Here is a 19,933-nt window from a genome sequence, read left to right as displayed (position 1 = left end):
TGTGGAGTGGTTGAAAAACTAGTTTTAATGACTCTGTATGTAAACTTCCGACTTCAACTGTACATGGACTGAATAGACACCCTGAATAGGCCCACACACACACACGTACACGCACACACGTACACGCACACGCACGCACACGCACACGCACACACACACACACACACACACACACACACACACACACACACACACACACACACACACATACACACACACACCCTTCAAATGCATCGTTTGCACTTCTACAGTTACAGAGCTAAATCTCCTCACTATGTGGCTCCAGTGCAACCCCATACAAAGCTAGTTAACACCCCACAGTAAGGTGTGGTAAAGGATTGCTGGTTGAGGGGGAAACTCAGTTCTCAGTCAATACATGTCCTACTTAAATATTTACAGAGTGAAGTAGCAGGAACCTGATATATGTTAGAAATGTGATTTTTCAAAACTGATTGCCCAGATGCCGAAACACTAAAACCCCCGTTCAACAGGAAATGTACTTTTGAAGTGTGTTTACATTAGATTTAAAAAAATTAAATGTTTCTATTCATCATACAAACCTTCCAGATAGATAAAGCAGGGGAAAACAAAACACCAAACTGAACAGGAGAAAACGTGTCCAATATCAGAAGAGATCGGGAGCCACCTTTAACTGTCATTTCCTGTCATCAGTAATCAGAGTTTCTGCTCTGTATTCATTCAACGGTTTGGTTTAGAACACTTGAGACAGGGAGGCTTAACAGAAGGAGAGGAAATGAAGAGGGGGAAGGAGAAAGGGGGGGGGGGGGGTCTCAATCTAAACGATGATTCTACTTGACCTCTGTGTTAATGAGTCCTTGTACACAGAATGGCAAGATAACAACCATCACGAAAAATCTGCCCAAAATCAAGCCTGCACCCTCACCTTCACCCGGCCTCCATGGGCTGCATCTCAAATGGAAACCTGTTCTCTGCATAGTGCGTTATAGTGCACTGTTCTCTGCATAAGGGCCTAATGGGCCCTGGTCAACATGAGTGCAGTGTGCAGGGGACTAGGGTTCTATTTGGGATGCAGCCCATTCCTCATCATGGACAGATGAAGGTATTTTATGAGGATCCCAATTAGCTGTTACGATAGCAGCAGCTACTCTTCCTGGGGTCCACACAGAACATGACACATGACATAATACAGAACATTAACAGACAAGAACAGAACTACATACATTTAAAATGTCACAGCCTACTTATCAGCAGATACACACAACATATCTAGATCAGGTTTCTCCAACCGGATGAAACACAACATATCTAGGTCAGGGTTCTCCAACCTGATGAAACACAACATATCTAGGTCAGGGTTCTCCAACCTGATGAAACACAACATATCTAGGTCAGGGTTCTCCAACCTGATGAAACACAACATATCTAGGTCAGGGTTCTCCAACCTGATGAAACACAACATATCTAGGTCAGGGTTCTCCAACCGGATGAAACACAACATATCTAGGTCAGGGTTCTCCAACCTGATGAAACACAACATATCTAGGTCAGGGTTCTCCAACCTTTTCTATCATGAGAACTACTGTTAAATGATGAAACACAACATATCTAGGTCAGGGTTCTCCAACCTTTTCTATCATGAGAACTACTGTTAAATGATGAAACACAACATATCTAGGTCAGGGTTCTCCAACCTTTTCTATCATGAGAACTACTGTTAAATGATGAAACGTGGCGTGTTAGATACATTTTTCCTTGGCTTTAAAATAAGCACTCTCTTTGTGTTTTCTCCAGAATTCTGTTTTCTTGGTTTATTTGCTCCTGGTTTTGGATTTCTTTAAAGTTTTTCACTCTCATAGTTACATGTATTTATGGAGAAACAGTGAAATGGAATGTTCTGATTCCACGTCAATGTTCTGGTTCCACGTCAATGTTCTGATTCCACGCAATGTTCTGACGTCAATGTTCTGATTCCACGTCAATGTTCTGACTCCACGTCAATGTTCTGATTCCACGTCAATGTTCTGACTCCACGTCAATGTTCTGATTCCACGTCAATGTTCTGACTCCACGTCAATGTTCTGACTCCACGTCAATGTTCTGATTCCACGTCAATGTTCTGATTCCACGTCAATGTTCTGACTCCACGTCAATGTTCTGACTCCACGTCAATGTTCTGACTCCACGTCAATGTTCTGACTCCACGGCAATGTTCTGGTTCAACGGCAATGAACATTTGAGGATCTGAGAACCCATACCAAATCTTTTCAGTCTCCTGTGGGGGAATAGGTTTTGTCGTGTCCTCTTCACGACGGTCTGGTGGTGTTGGTGATGTAGACGCCAAGGAACTTGAAGCTCTCAACCTGTTCCACTATAGCCCCGTCGATGAGAAATGGGGGCGTGCTCAGTCCTCCTTTTCCTGTAGTCCACAATCAGACTCCTCTCTATCTCTATATGTAACCTCATCAGACTCGTCTCTCTCTGTAGCCTCATCAGACCCATCATAGATATAGTGTTCCTGTCACGTTGCTATGGTCTGCGTCCTACCTTATTCCCTTTGTAATGCACTACCCATGGCCAGGGTCCAAGCTAACCCTGAGCTGGGATGTGGTTAGCTCTCAGAAGGCTGGTTAAACCCTGAGTTGGGATGTGGTTAGCTGATAGAAGGCTGGTTAAACCCTGAGTTGGGATGTGGTTAGCTGATAGAAGGCTGGTTAAACCCTGAGCTGGGATGTGGTTAGCTGATAGAAGGCTGGTTAAATCCTGAGCTGGGATGTGGTTAGCTGTTAGAAGGCTGGTTAAACCCTGAGCTGGGCTGTGGTTAGCTGATAGAAGGCTGGTTAAACCCTGAGCTGGGATGTGGTTAGCTCTCAGAAGGCTGGTTAAACCCTGAGCTGGGATGTGGTTAGCTGTTAGAAGGCTGGTTAAACCCTGAGCTGGGCTGTGGTTAGCTGATAGAAGGCTGGTTAAACCCTGAGCTGGGATGTGGTTAGCTGATAGAAGGCTGGTTAAACCCTGAGCTGGGCTGTGGTTAGCTGATAGAAGGCTGGTTAAACCCTGAGCTGGGCTGTGGTTAGCTGATAGAAGGCTGGTTAAACCCTGAGCTAGGCTGTGGTTAGCTGATAGAAGGCTGGTTAAACCCTGAGCTGGGATGTGGTTAGCTGATAGAAGGCTGGTTAAACCCTGAGCTGGGCTGTGGTTAGCTGATAGAAGGCTGGTTAAACCCTGAGCTGGGCTGTGGTTAGCTGATAGAAGGCTGGTTAAACCCTGAGCTGGGATGTGGTTAGCTCTCAGAAGGCTGGTTAAACCCTGAGCTGGGCTGTGGTTAGCTAACATAATGCTGGTTAAACCCTGAGCTGGGCTGTGGTTAGCTGATAGAAGGCTGGTTAAACCCTGAGCTGGGCTGTGGTTAGCTGATAGAAGGCTGGTTAAACCCTGAGCTGGGATGTGGTTAGCTGTTAGAAGGCTGGTTAAACCCTGAGCTGGAATGTGGTTAGCTCTCAGAAGGCTGGTTAAACCCTGAGCTGGGCTGTGGTTAGCTTATAGAAGGCTGGTTAAACCCTGAGCTGGGATGTGGTTAGCTCTCAGAAGGCTGGTTAAACCCTGAGCTGGGCTGTGGTTAGCTCTCAGAGATAATTCATGATCAGGGAGAGACTAAATAAATGATCATGTTAGAAATGAACTGGTCTATAAATATCAGAACCTCTACTGGTTTCTCTGTCCTCCCCACACACGCCCTCCATCGCCCTCTATCTCAACTATCAACAATCCAACAATGTGTGTGTGTGTGTGTGTGTGTGTGTGTGTGTGTGTGTGTGTGTGTGTGTGTGTGTGTGTGTGTGTGTGTGTGTGTGTGTGTGTGTGTGTGTGTGTGTGTGTGTGTGTGTGTGTGTGTGTGTGTGTGTGTGTGTGTGTGTGTATCGCATCCCTGGAGGTGTCTGGAGTTTAAGGAAAGAGGTCATTATGGAGTCATCTATTAGATCTCTATGTTCTCATTAATGGATGGAGTCATTTGTTTTTGGAGGCCCTAAACACCTAGTTAGCTCCCCAGCTGTATTACTACAATCCATAAGGGTTAGAAGAGTTTACACATGATAGATATTGGAGAAGGATATTTTTGGGGTTCCTGTTCCATTCACAGTGGAACAATATTAGCTCGGTCCGTCAGAAGTGATTTGTTGGATGTTGGAGAAGCTACATCCGGGGGGGGGTATTTAATTCAATATGTCAATGGAGAAAACTTTCAGGTCGCTGCTAAAAACTACATTACCACATGATTTCTGTCATTCAGGTTGCAACAGACAAACAGAATAGGGAGTAACTTCACCTCTCGTCCAAATCAATCAATATGTTATCAGGGCTTGAGTGTCACGCCCTGACCTTAGAGAGCTTTTTATGTCTCTATTTTGGGTTTGGAAGTTGTCTTTGTTTGTGGCACTATTGCCCTTAAGCTTCATGGTCTTTTTGTATGGTTTATTGTTTTGTTGGCGTCATTTCTATAATAAACGGATAATGAACGCTCACCACGCTGCGCTTTGGTCCACTTCTTTTGACGGTCGTGACATTGTGATTTACAGTTCTGCATCTGTTTGTTACAAGACTCAAAATCACAATCATTTTAAAGTGGATTCAATTTGCTGAAAGAAAATGCAATCAATGACCAGAATAACAACTTCCCAGCTTCCATTTGGTTTGTAGTCACCCCTCAGAACTGCCCTCAAAGCAACAATCCTTACTACTGCAGTGATCACATCACTGGTAGCCCAATCCCACAGGCTCGCCCTGGAGTCATAGTTTCACGCACGCACGCACGCACGCACGCACGCACGCACGCACGCACGCACGCACGCACGCACGCACGCACGCACGCACGCACGCACGCACGCACGCACGCACGCACGCACGCACGCACGCACGCACACACACACACACACACACACACACACACACACACACACACACACACACACACACACACACACACACACACACACACACACACACACAAGGATATTCAATCAAACATTAACCAGGTCCGGCAGCTCCCCCAAAAACTGATACTAAACCAATGACCCAGTCAATTTCTAACAAAAACAATAACAGTCTCTCCCCCTTTTGTCTCCCTCCCTCCCTCCCTCCCTCCTACCTCCAATAACTCTGCAAAGACTATCAACAAAAGTGAGGACAAATAGGCAGTATTTTGAATAGTTATTCAGTCAGATGTCTCTCTGATGTGGTGTCAAAGAAACACAAAGCACAATGTGTGCAATCAAAATGGCCCCCGCTTCCCTTTATAGGGTCCCCACAGGCTCTGGTCAAAATGGCCCCTGCTTCCCTTTATAGGATCCCCACAGGCTCTGGTCAAAATGGCCCCCGCTTCCCTTTATAGGGTCCCCACAGGCTCTGGTCAAAATGGCCCCTGCTTCCCTTTATAGGGTCCCCACAGGCTCTGGTCAAAATGGTCCCTGTTTCCCTTTATAGGATCCCCACAGGCTCTGGTCAAAATGGCCCCTGCTTCCCTTTATAGGGTCCCCACAGGCTCTGGTCAAAATGTCCCCCGCTTCCCTTTATAGGATCCCCACAGGCTCTGGTCAAAATGTCCCCCGCTTCCCTTTATAGGGTCCCCACAGGCTCTGGTCAAAATGGCCCCCGCTTCCCTTTATAGGGTCCCCACAGGATCTGGTCAAAATGTCCCCCGCTTCCCTTTATAGGATCCCCACAGGCTCTGGTCAAAATGGCCCCCGCTTCCCTTTATAGGGTCCCCACAGGATCTGGTCAAAATGGTCCCTGTTTCCCTTTATAGGATCCCCACAGGCTCTGGTCAAAATGGCCCCCGCTTCCCTTTATAGGGTCCCCACAGGCTCTGGTCAAAATGTCCCCCGCTTCCCTTTATAGGATCCCCACAGGCTCTGGTCAAAATGGCACCTGCTTCCCTTTATAGGGTCCCCACAGGCTCTGGTCAAAATGGCCCCCGCTTCCCTTTATAGGATCCCCACTGGCTCTGGTCAAAAGTAGTGCACTACATAGGGAATAGGGTCCCCATAGGGCTCTGGTCAAAAATAGTGCACTATAAAGGGAATAGGGTCCCCATAGGGCTCTGGTCAAAAGTAGTGCACTACATAGGGAATAGGGTCCCCATAGGGCTCTGGTCAAAAATAGTGCACTACATAGGGAATAGGGCCAATAGGGCTCTGGTCAAAAGTAGTGCACTACTTTCCTCACCAGGGTGCCATGTGGGACGCAGACCCTTTCTGATACTCCCTGGGTGGATGCCATTGTGCAGTAGCAAGTTTTGTTCAGATGAAAAAGAGAGGAACATAGTAGATATGTCAGTATAACTCTGTTACAACAATGTGTAATATATATGGCAGTATAACTCTGTTACAACAATGTGTAATATATATGGCAGTGTAACTATGTTACAACAATGTGTAATATATATGGCAGTGTAACTATGTTACAACAATGTGTAATATATATGGCAGTGTAACTCTGTTACAACAAGGTGTAATATATATGGCAGTATAACTCTTTTACAACAATGTGTAATATATATGGCAGTATAACTCTGTTACAACAATGTGTAATGTAAGTCGCTCTGGATAAGAGCGTCTGCTAAATGACTTAAATGTAAATGTATATATATGGCAGTATAACTCTGTTACAACAAGGTGTAATATATATGGCAGTATAACTCTTTTACAACAATGTGTAATATATATGGCAGTATAACTCTGTTACAACAATGTGTAATATATATGGCAGTGTAACTATGTTACAACAATGTGTAATATATATGGCAGTATAACTCTGTTACAACAAGGTGTAATATATATGGCAGTATAACTCTTTTACAACAATGTGTAATATATATGGCAGTATAACTCTGTTACAACAAGGTGTAATATATATGGCAGTATAACTCTTTTACAACAATGTGTAATATATATGGCAGTATAACTCTGTTACAACAATGTGTAATATATATGGCAGTATAACTCTGTTACAACAAGGTGTAATATATATGGCAGTATAACTCTTTTACAACAATGTGTAATATATATGGCAGTATAACTCTGTTACAACAATGTGTAATATATATGGCAGTATAACTCTGTTACAACAATGTGTAATATATATGGCAGTATAACTCTGTTACAACAAGGTGTAATATATATGGCAGTATAACTCTGTTACAACAATGTGTAATGAAATAGCACGGCTACATCAACAACATGTTGTAACTGATAAAGCTATTTCAGTACTGGGTATAGACTGTAGATCCGGGACCGGTTACTTGTGGTTGTGTGGATCATATGGTGTTAGTGATTACAGTGTTGATCATATGGTGTTAGTGATTACAGTGTTGATCATATGGTGTTAGTGATTACAGTGTTGATCATATGGTGTTAGTGATTACAGTGTTGATCATATGGTGTTAGTGATTACAGTGTGGATCATATGGTGTTAGTGATTACAGTGTGGATCATATGGTGTTAGCGATTACAGTGTGGATCATATGGTGTTAGTGATTACAGTGTGGATCATATGGTGTTAGTGATTACAGTGTGGATCATATGGTGTTAGTGATTACAGTGTGGATCATATGGTGTTAGTGATTACAGTGTGGATCATATGGTGTTAGTGATTACAGTGTGGATCATATGGTGTTAGTGATTACAGTGTGGATCATATGGTGTTAGTGATTACAGTGTGGATCATATGGTGTTAGTGATTACAGTGTGGAGAGCTGCCAACACTCTGACTTCATCTGCACTGAAACTAAACTCACAACACTCTGTTGTTCAATCAGATGGAGATTAAGAGGGAATTGCAAGACTTCTGTTCCCACAGGGATGAAATGAAATCTCAAACCTTGAATCTGGATGTCAGTGTAGGAAGTAGGAAGTAGGAAGTAGGAAGTAGGAAGTATTGGTAAAAGTGTTGTACCGCAGCTTTAACACATGACTCACAGCCTTGGTAACGAGCTATAGAGGCTACAGTACATGTCTATATTAATCCATTCCAACCTCAGGGATAAAGTGTACATCCCTCTCATGTATAACCACAGTGATGACAAACCAATCCTAATACAGTCAGAACATCATCAGCATCAGTCATGTGTAATCTGATGAAACAGTATAACTTTAGACCTTCCCCTCGCCCCGACACGGGCGCGAACCAGGGACCCTCTGCACACATCAACAACAGTCACCCACGAAGCATCATTACCCATCGCTCCACAAAAGCCGCGGCCCTTGCAGAGCAAAGGGAACCACTACTTCAGGGTCTCAAAGCGAGTGACGTAACCGATTGAAACGCTATTAGCGCGGACCACCGCTAACTAGCTAGCCATTTCACATCCGTTACACTGACACCACAGGGACCTGACACCCATCTAATGTGAATGCAGCTACATGATTACCTTTCTGTGGTGTAAATCCCACATTATTATTCCATGTCTATCTCAGCCAGCAGGCCAGCCAGGCCAGGACTATCTGTGGGTGAAGGGACAAGGCAGTGTCCTCTTCCTGGTCGGATCAGATGCAATGTCACCCAGGAGAACTCTATGGCTCCGATCCAAATGGCTCCCTTTTCATTTTGCAGTGCACTATTTCTGATCAGGGCCCATAGGGATCTGGTCAAAAGTAGTGCACTATATAGGGAATAGGGTGCCATTTGGGATGCAGTTCATCTCTATACAGTCTCTCTGACGAGCAGCCATCTCTCTATCAGCTCCAGCCTTTCCTCTGACTGAGGAACAGACACATCTCTCTATCAGCTCCAGCCTTTCCTCTGACTGAGGAACAGACACCTCTCTCTCTATCAGCTCCAGCCGTTCATCTGACTGAGGAACAGACACGTCTCTCTATCAGCTCAGCCTTTCCTCTGACTGAGGAACAGACACATCTCTCTATCAGCTCCAGCCTTTCCTCTGACTGAGGAACAGACACCTCTCTCTATCAGCTCCAGCCTTTCCTCTGACTGAGGAACAGACACCTCTCTCTATCAGCTCCAGCCTTTCCTCTGACTGAGGAACAGACACCTCTCTCTATCAGCTCCAGCCTTTCCTCTGACTGAGGAACAGACACCTCTCTCTATCAGCTCCAGCCTTTCCTCTGACTGAGGAACAGACACCTCTCTCTATCAGCTCCAGCCGTTCATCTGACTGAGGAACAGACACGTCTCTCTCTATCAGCTCAGCCTTTCCTCTGACTGAGGAACAGACACCTCTCTCCATCAGCTCAGCCTTTCCTCTGACTGAAGAACAGACACCTCTCTCTATCAGCTCCAGCCTTTCCTCTGACTGAGGAACAGACACCTCTCTCTATCAGCTCCAGCATTTCCTCTGACTGAGGAACAGACACCTCTCTCTATCAGCTCCAGCCGTTCATCTGACTGAGGAACAGACACGTCTCTCTCTATCAGCTCAGCCTTTCCTCTGACTGAGGAACAGACACCTCTCTCCATCAGCTCAGCCTTTCCTCTGACTGAGGAACAGACACCTCTCTCCATCAGCTCAGCCTTTCCTCTGACTGAAGAACAGACACCTCTCTCCATCAGCTCAGCCTTTCCTCTGACTGAGGAACAGACACCTCTCTCTATCAGCTCCAGCCTTTCCTCTGACTGAAGAACAGACACCTCTCTCTATCAGCTCCAGCCTTTCCTCTGACTGAGGAACAGACACGTCTCTCTATCAGCTCCAGCCTTTCCTCTGTGTGTGTGTGTGTGTGTGTGTGTGTGTGTGTGTGTGTGTGTGTGTGTGTGTGTGTGTGTGTGTGTGTGTGTGTGTGTGTGTGTGTGTGTGTGTGTGTGTGTGTGTGTGTGTGTGTGTGCGTGCGTGCGTGCTGCGTGCGTGCGTGCGTGCGTGCGTGCGTGCGTGCGTGCGTGCGTGCGTGCGTGCGTGCGTGCGTGCGTGCGCCTGCCCATAGCAGTTTTAACTAGCTCTGAGCCTGGGGTCTCAAATCAATTGCTTTGGAGATGTTAGGATAGGATGTTACACCTCTCTCTCTTCCCTCTCTCATCTTTCTACCCTCTCAGATAATCATCCTTCCTTCCTGTCTGTCTTCACAGACACACAACAACAAGTCCTGAGCAAAGGCATTGCTGAGCAGTGTGAAATCAAAGTGACTGGGTCCTATTTGATATCTTGTAGAGATGTACACCTAGACCTGCTCTCTGTCAATAATATACATCTTTCCATCTGAACAGAGGAACGCACAGTAAACAACTCACCATCAACCTTAGCTAATGATCCTATTTGATGCACAGTTGAGAAGCATATCTACCGGGCGTGGTGGAAAATAATCAAGCGCACCTTTAGAGGCTTTATTTCCCCCCATTGGAGAGTTTAGATGTGATTCAGGTCCTTCTGATGTGGTTTCTATCAGGCGTTCAGTTTGGCCACCGTCCCAGGGGAGAAGTCAAAGGGAATGTCCCCGTCCCAAACGGTACCCTGTTCCTGTTATAGGATCTAGTGGTGGAGTCATCAGCCAACAGGCCAGTCCAACTCACTGTTGGGATCTAGTGGTGGAGTCATCAGCCAATAGTACCAGTTCAACTCACTGTTGGGATCTAGTGGTGAAGTCATCAGCCAATAGTACCAGTCCAACTCACTGTTGGGATCTAGTGGTGGAGTCATCAGCCAATAGTACCAGTCCAACTCACTGTTGGGATCTAGTGGTGGAGTCATCAGCCAATAGTACCAGTCCAACTCACTGTTGGGATCTAGTGGTGGAGTCAACAGCCAATAGTACCAGTCCAACTCACTGTTGGGATCTAGTGGTGGAGTCATCAGCCAATAGTACCAGTCCAACTCACTGTTGGGATTTAGTGGTGGAGTCATCAGCCAACAGGCCAGTCCAACTCACTGTTGGGATCTAGTGGTGGAGTCATCAGCCAATAGTACCAGTCCAACTCACTGTTGGGATCTAGTGGTGGAGTCATCAGCCAATAGTACCAGTCCAACTCACTGTTGGGATCTAGTGGTGGAGTCATCAGCCAATAGTACCAGTCCAACTCACTGTTGGGATCTAGTGGTGGAGTCATCAGCCAATAGTACCAGTCCAACTCACTGTTGGGATCTAGTGGTGGAGTCATCAGCCAATAGTACCAGTCCAACTCACTGTTGGGATCTAGTGGTGGAGTCATCAGCCAACAGGCCAGTCCAACTCACTGTTGGGATCTAGTGGTGGAGTCATCAGCCAATAGTACCAGTCCAACTCACTGTTGGGATCTAGTGGTGGAGTCATCAGCCAATAGTACCAGTCCAACTCACTGTTGGGATCTAGTGGTGGAGTCAACAGCCAATAGTACCAGTCCAACTCACTGCTGGGATCTAGTGGTGGAGTCATCAGCCAACAGGCCAGTGTAACTCACTGTTGGGATCTAGTGGTGGAGTAATCAGCCAATAGTACCAGTCCAACTCACTGTTGGGATCTAGTGGTGGAGTCATCAGCCAACAGCCCAGTCCAACTCACTGTTGGGGGCAGAACAGAACAGAAAATCTGGACCTGAAGCCAGTTCCACTGCTGATGTTAACTCTTCCCCTCTAATCAGGGCCTGATTTAGACCTGGGACAGCCAGTTCCACTGCTGATGTTAACTCTTCCCCTCTAATCAGGGCCTGATTTAGACCTGGGACAGCCAGTTCCACTGCTGATGTTAACTCTTCCCCTCTAATCAGGGCCTGATTTAGACCTGGGACAGCCAGTTCCACTGCTGATGTTAACTCTTCCCCTCTAATCAGGGCCTGATTTAGACCTGGGACAGCCAGTTCCACTGCTGATGTTAACTCTTCCCCTCTAATCAGGGCCTGATTTAAACCTGGGACAGCCAGTTCCACTGCTGATGTTGAACTCTTCCCCTCTAATCAGGGCCTGATTTAGACCTGGGTCAGCCAGTTCCACTGCTGATGTTGAACTCTTCCCCTCTAATCAGGGCCTGATTTAGACCTGGGACAGCCAGTTCCACTGCTGATGTTAACTCTTCCCCTCTAATCAGGGCCTGATTTAGACCTGGGACAGCCAGTTCCACTGCTGATGTTAACTCTTCCCCTCTAATCAGGGCCTGATTTAGACCTGGGACAGCCAGTTCCACTGCTGATGTTAACTCTCCCCCTCTAATCAGGGCCTGATTTAGACCTGGGACAGCCAGTTCCACTGCTGATGTTAACTCTTCCCCTCTAATCAGGGCCTGATTTAGACCTGGGACAGCCAGTTCCACTGCTGATGTTAACTCTTCCCCTCTAATCAGGGCCTGATTTAGACCTGGGACAGCCAGTTGTCAGACTCAGGCTGTAACACTCCTGTTCTAGAACCTTACTGATCAGTTCGGCCGGTAGCTTCTGAAAACAACTCAACATTTCACATAGTGATGGATACAGCCGGTTATTCCTCCAACGATAATACCACAGGTGTTCAAACAACAACCCCAAATCACTCGCCCCCTTACTGAGTAGTGACCTCAAAACCACAAACCCACATTCCATTCCCTATAATAACATGGACCCTACCAAGGCATCAACCTCTCTGTGTACGCCATGGTCTGAGTAGCAGCAGAAATGTCAATACTTTAAAAACAATCATTATAATAACACATAATCACCAGTATAAGTTGAAGAGGCTGCCTGCCACATCGAAATTGTTGTGTGTCTTTTTTGGCTAGATTACGACCCTGATCCCTCCCCCGTCCATCCTGCCAACCTGCATATTATGCTAAACAGATCAGAGTTAAATAGAACACTGCCAACATTCTAGAACCCATAAAGACCAAAGCAAAGGCATTCCGTCCTATTCTTACATTTAATGGAAAAGAGAGTCAAATATTTCACAGTGATAAAAAGGACCATTTTGTCTGACAACCGAACAACCAGACAGATATTCAAAGCCAGCTTGTGGAGAGAGAGAGAGAGAGAGAGAGAGAGAGAGAGAGAGAGAGAGAGAGAGAGAGAGAGAGAGAGAGAGAGAGAGAGAGAGAGAGAGAGAGACAGAGACAGAGACAGAGACAGAGACAGAGACAGAGACAGAGACAGAGACAGAGAGAGAGAGAGAGAGAGAGAGAGAGAGAGAGAGAGAGAGAGAGAGAGAGAGAGAGAGAGAGAGAGAGAGAGAGAGAGAGAGAGAGAGAGAGAGAGAGAGAGAGAGAGAGAGAGAGAGAGAGAGAGAGAGAGAGAGAGAGATTGAGAGAGAGAGATTGAGATTGAGAGAGAGAGTCTTGCAGTGACATTAACAGTCTAGTGACAGCCAGCCAAACCAGGCAACCAGCCAGACCACCAGCCATCTAGCTAAACAGCCAGCCAGTCAGACCAGGTATCCATCCAGTCAGTCTTACCTCCAGATATCTCGTTGATCTCCTCAGTGCCTCCGGTGTCATCAAGTCTCAGAGGCATTGTGCTCTCACCCTCTCCTCCCTCACCCTCCAGGTCTTCAGCTGAGGCACAGAGAGTAGGGAAATACATTAAAACCCTCATTCACTCTATAGGGCAGAGACCCAAACCTTACAGTGGAGAGATCCATTAAAACCCTCATTCACTCTATAGGACAGAGACCCAAACCTTACAGTGGAGAGATCCATTAAAACCCTCATTCACTCTATAGGGCAGAGACCCAAACCTTACAGTGGAGAGATCCATTAAACCCTCATTCACTCTATAGGGCAGAGACCCAAACCTTACAGTGGAGAGATCCATTAAAACCCTCATTCACTCTATAGGGCAGAGACCCAAACCTTACAGTGGAGAGATCCATTAAAACCCTCATTCACTCTATAGGGCAGAGACCCAAACCTTACAGTGAAGAGATCCATTAAAACCCTCATTCACTCTATAGGACAGAGACCCAAACCTTACAGTGAAGAGATCCATTAAAACCCTCATTCACTCTATAGGGCAGAGACCCAAACCTTACAGTGGAGAGATCCATTAAAACCCTCATTCACTCTATAGGGCAGAGACCCAAACCTTACAGTGAAGAGATCCATTAAAACCCTCATTCACTCTATAGGACAGAGACCCAAACCTTACAGTGAAGAGATCCATTAAAACCCTCATTCACTCTATAGGGCAGAGACCCAAACCTTACAGTGAAGAGATCCATTAAAACCCTCATTCACTCTATAGGACAGAGACCCAAACCTTACAGTGGAGAAATACATTAAAACCCTCATTCACTCTATAGGACAGAGACCCAAACCTTACAGTGGAGAGATCCATTAAAACCCTCATTCACTCTATAGGACAGAGACCCAAACCTTACAGTGGAGAGATCCATGAAAACCCTCATTCACTCTATAGGGCAGAGACCCAAACCTTACAGTGGAGAGATCCATGAAAAACCTCATTCACTCTATAGGGCAGAGACCCAAACCTTACAGTGGAGAAATACATGAAAACCCTCATTCACTCTATAGGGCAGAGACCCAAACCTTACAGTGGAGAAATACATGAAAACCCTCATTCACTCTATAGGGCAGAGACCCAAACCTTACAGTAGAGAAATACATGAAAACCCTCATTCACTCTATAGGGCAGAGACCCAAACCTTACAGTAGAGAAATACATGAAAACCCTCATTCACTCTATAGGGCAGAGACCCAAACCTTACAGTAGAGAAATACATGAAAACCCTCATTCACTCTATAGGACAGAGACCCAAACCTTACAGTGGAGAGATCCATTAAAACCCTCATTCACTCTATAGGGCAGAGACCCAAACCTTACAGTGGAGAGATCCATTAAAACCCTCATTCACTCTATAGGGCAGAGACCCAAACCTTACAGTGGAGAGATCCATTAAAACCCTCATTCACTCTATAGGGCAGAGACCCAAACCTTAGTGAAGAGATCCATTAAAACCCTGAAGGCTCTCTGCTCTTTCAACAACCACTCCTCCTCTCCCCTCACAGCACAGAAAGTCACGTTGCCAGGCCAGCCAGACAGCATTCAATGGAACATACTTTAGTAGAGCCTCTGTCAGGTTTTAGATACAACCTCCAGATTTAGGCAGGAGGGTATTGACATGTTAGTGACTGTTTAAAAAGCTACTTATTCATTCCAGAATACATGTATTTAAATGTGTTGTGTTTTTAACTGTTGTATAAGAACGATCTGTCTTCAAAAACAATGCTATGAATGTGAGGTTTCTATCTATAGTCAGTTTACTATTCAGAAATTAGTGGAACGAGATGACCAGTCTGTTACATACCTGCATACTATGAGTGGAACACAATGACACAGAACCAGTCTGTTATATACCTGCATACTATGAGTGGAACAAAATGACACAGAACCAGTCTGTTACATACCTGCATACTATGAGTGGAACAAAATGACCAGTCTGTTACATACCTGCATACTATGAGTGGAACAAAATGACACAGAACCAGTCTGTTACATACCTGCATACTATGAGTGGAACAAAATGACCAGTCTGTTATATACCTGCATACTATGAGTGGAACAAAATGACACAGAACCAGTCTGTTACATACCTGCATACTATGAGTGGAACAAAATGACCAGTCTGTTACATACCTGCATACTATGAGTGGAACAAAATGACACAGAACCAGTCTGTTACATACCTGCATACTATGAGTGGAACAAAATGACACAGAACCAGTCTGTTACATACCTGCATACTATGAGTGGAACAAAATGACCAGTCTGTTACATACCTGCATACTATGAGTGGAACAAAATGACACAGAACCAGTCTGTTACATACCTGCATACTATGAGTGGAACAAAATGACCAGTCTGTTACATACCTGCATACTATGAGTGGAACAAAATGACACAGAACCAGTCTGTTACATACCTGCATACTATGAGTGGAACAAAATGACACAGAACCAGTCTGTTACATACCTGCATACTATGAGTGGAACAAAATGACATAGAACCAGTCTGTTACATACCTGCATACTTCCCTTGTAGTGCTCTGCTCTGCTGGTTCCCTCTCACAGCTAGAACCCTGACGTGGTACTCCTTCATGGCATCAAAGTCCTGTATCACCACTTTATTATCCCCCTTGGAAACCCGCAGCTCCTTCTTCTCTTCGCCTGTGGGAGATTGGAGAGAGAAATCAGGGTGGGGGCCTAGTGTGCGTCCAAAACGCCATCCTATTCCCTATATCAGGATCATCGACTAGATGAGCAGATGGTATGGGGGCCAAAACATAATTACAAATCATTTGTAGACTGCAAATTGACCGCAGGAAGCCCAAACTAATGTGATCCCACCAGATATAATGTTTTGACTTAAACATAATCACTTCAAACCTTGCTTACATTTGTATATGACTAGATGTCTCTCTGTTATGCGTGGGAAGACTTGGGAACAGACTTCTCCAAAATTAAAATCACTTGGAGCAGATTTTTGCAGTATTTTATATCCAACAATAGAACATGTAAAATACAAATAGAAAATACCTGGTTGGCCAAATACAACCAGGTGTTGAGGAACCCTGCTCTATATAGGGCTCTGGTCAAATGTAGTGCACTCTAAAGGGAAGAGGTGCCATTTGGGAGGTAGACTCAGATAAGCATTCCAATGCATCAATTTCCCATTCAAGCTTTTCCAGGAGTCTCAATGTCCAGGCTGTTGTGTGAAGTAGTGCACTATGGGGATGCTTGTGGTGGTAAGGGGGGGGGGGGGTTGACAACCATAAGTGATCCCTCACACCTCAGCATGTTTTACACAATCTTATCTTTTAAACATTTGGGGTCTGGATCTTTCTGCCCTGAGGCTCTGCCCGTTATGAAATCTACTACGAATGCAAACGGACAAATATCAGAAATTCCAAATGGTCTTTCTGTGACTTCTTTACTGAAACCGAGACGTTTTCCTTCACCCGTCATATTCAGGTGAATTTAACCGAGACGTTTTCCTTCACCCGTCATATTCAGGTGAATTTAACCTAGACGTTTTCCTTCACCCGTCATATTCAGGGTGAATTTAACCTAGACGTTTTCCTTCACCCGTCATATTCAGGGTGAATTTAACCTAGACGTTTTCCTTCACCCGTCATATTCAGGGTGAATTTAACCTAGACGTTTTCCTTCACCCGTCATATTCAGGGTGAATTTAACCGAGACGTTTTCCTTCACCCGTCATATTCAGGGTGAATTTACCCGAGACGTTTTCCTTCACCCGTCATATTCAGGGTGAATTTAACCTAGATGTTTTCCTTTACCCGTCATATTCAGGGTGAATTTAACCGAGACGTTTTCCTTCACCCGTCATATTCAGGTGAATTTAACCTAGACGTTTTCCCTCACCCGTCATATTCAGGTGAATTTAACCTAGACGTTTTCCTTCACCCGTCATATTCAGGTGAATTTAACCGAGACGTTTTCCCTCACCTGTCATATTCAGGTGAATTTAACCTAGACGTTTTCCTTCACCCGTCATATTCAGGTGAATTTAACCTAGACGTTTTCCTTCACCTGTCATATTCAGGTGAATTTAACCTAGACGTTTTCCTTCACCCGTCATATTCAGGTGAATTTAACCTAGACGTTTTCCTTCACCCGTCATATTCAGGTGAATTTAACCTAGACGTTTTCCTTCACCCGTCATATTCAGGGTGAATTTAACCTAGACGTTTTCCTTCACCCGTCATATTCAGGGTGAATTTAACCTAGACGTTTTCCTTCACCCGTCATATTCAGGTGAATTTAACCTAGACGTTTTCCTTACCCGTCATATTCAGGTGAATTTAACCTAGACGTTTTCCTTCACCCGTCATATTCAGGTGAATTTAACCTAGACGTTTTCCCTCACCCGTCATATTCAGGTGAATTTAACCTAGACGTTTTCTCTCACCCGTCATATTCAGGTGAATTTAACCTAGACGTTTTCCTTCACCCGTCATATTCAGGTGAATTTAACCTAGACGTTTTCCTTCACCCGTCATATTCAGGTGAATTTAACCGAGACGTTTTCCTTCACCCGTCATATTCAGGTGAATTTAACCTAGACGTTTTCCCTCACCTGTCATATTCAGGTGAATTTAACCTAGACGTTTTCCTTCACCCGTCATATTCAGGTGAATTTAACCGAGACGTTTTCCTTCACCCGTCATATTCAGGTGAATTTAACCTAGACGTTTTCCTTCACCCGTCATATTCAGGGTGAATTTAACCGAGACGTTTTCCTTCACCCGTCATATTCAGGTGAATTTAACCTAGACTTTTTCCTTCACCCGTCATATTCAGGGTGAATTTAACCAAGACGTTTTCCTTCACCCGTCATATTCAGGTGAATTTAACCTAGACGTTTTCCCTCACCTGTCATATTCAGGTGAATTTAACCTAGACGTTTTCCTTCACCCGTCATATTCAGGTGAATTTAACCTAGACTTTTTCCTTCACCCGTCATATTCAGGGTGAATTTAACCAAGACGTTTTCCTTCACCCGTCATATTCAGGTGAATTTAACCTAGACGTTTTCCCTCACCTGTCATATTCAGGTGAATTTAACCTAGACGTTTTCCTTCACCCGTCATATTCAGGTGAATTTAACCTAGACGTTTTCCTTCACCCGTCATATTCAGGGTGAATTTAACCTAGACGTTTTCCTTCACCCGTCATATTCAGGGTGAATTTAACCTAGACGTTTTCCTTCACCCGTCATATTCAGGTGAATTTAACCTAGACGTTTTCCTTCACCTGTCATATTCAGGTGAATTTAACCTAGACGTTTTCCTTCACCCGTCATATTCAGGTGAATTTAACCTAGACGTTTTCCTTCACCCGTCATATTCAGGTGAATTTAACCTAGACGTTTTCCTTCACCTGTCATATTCAGGTGAATCGTGGTCAACCACAAATCCAGACAATGCTGAATCATTTCAGATCCATTTAGTCAGTTACTCAAAATGGGTTAAGTGCATTTAAGAGTAAATTGTTTTCCATTTGTTTAGCCAAACTTTATTTGCATAAACCATCTTAGTTGCCAGTCAGCCAACATGCTGGGGCTTGATCTCAGGACCTCTCCTCTCTCCTCCTGTCCTGTCTCCTTTTATCTTCTCTTCTCCTCCCCTCTTCCCTCCTCTCCTCCTCTTCTCTCCACATGCCACACGTACGGCTCCACTTTCAGTTCCCTCAGCAGTAAAATATCTCAGAGCTTCAGCAGTTCACATTATTGACCAATTAGGATGATTTAAATCCTACAGGCCTGACCGATCAATAGGAAGAGACGAACCGTGCTTAATCAGCAGCACTTTCACACAGAACACTGCCGAAGGATGGGGTTGGACGTGTTAAACGAGGAGAGGGAGGGAGAGAGAGGGTGGAGATCGGGGGAAGAGGGAGAGAGAGAGAGAGACAGAGAGAGAGAGGGAGACAGAGAGGGGGAGATGGAGAGGGAGAGGAAGGGAGAGGAGAGGGAGACAGAGAGGGGGGAGAGGAGATCGGGGGAGATGGAGAGAGAGAGAGAGAGAGAGGAGATCGGGGGAGATGGAGAGGGAGAGGGAGGAGATCGGGGGAGATGGAGAGGGAGAGAGAGAGAGGGGCGGGGGGTGAAGAAAGAGAGAGAGAGAGATTGAGGGAGAGGAAGAGAGAGGAGATGGAGAGGAAGAGCGTGAGAGAAAAGGAGGGAGACAGAGAGGGAGATAGAGAGGGTGGTGAAGAGAGAGAGTTAGAGAGTGATGGAGAGAGAGAAAAGGAGAAAGAGACAGAGAGAGAGAACAGAGGAGGGAGATTTAGGGGATGGACCTAGCATCTAGAAGTGATGACTCAGCAGATTACTGTTAACGCTGAAGCACCAGCAGGAAACAGCACGATCAAGATCAGAGAAATTGCACTTTTAATTAAAGGGTATTAGAAGTTCTGGAAATGGAAACCAGTCTAATGTGACCTTTTGTATCAAACAAATGGCAAAAGGAAATCATTATAATATAACCATAACCAATGTGTTAAAATACACTGAGAGTACAAAATATTAAGAACAC

The 19,933-nt window shown here is 45.1% G+C and overlaps 1 protein-coding gene across 3 annotated transcripts in view; it reads right to left on the bottom strand.

Annotated features, from left to right (window-relative positions):
• Positions 1–19,933, bottom strand: part of col14a1a (collagen, type XIV, alpha 1a) — a 220,185-nt gene that overhangs the window by 170,950 nt on the left and 29,302 nt on the right. For all 3 annotated transcript variants that reach the window (XM_071395784.1, XM_071395782.1, XM_071395781.1), the window contains exons 4-5: positions 15,897–16,040; positions 13,311–13,409 (exon numbers count right to left, since the gene is read on the bottom strand). In XM_071395784.1, the coding sequence (XP_071251885.1) occupies positions 13,311–13,409; positions 15,897–16,040 (243 nt within the window). The remainder of the gene's footprint in view (positions 1–13,310; positions 13,410–15,896; positions 16,041–19,933) is intronic.

This window comes from Salvelinus alpinus, chromosome 4 (genome assembly GCF_045679555.1).
Source record: "Salvelinus alpinus chromosome 4, SLU_Salpinus.1, whole genome shotgun sequence".
Taxonomy (NCBI): domain Eukaryota; kingdom Metazoa; phylum Chordata; class Actinopteri; order Salmoniformes; family Salmonidae; genus Salvelinus; species Salvelinus alpinus.
This window is presented reverse-complemented; position numbering and strand designations above follow the sequence as displayed.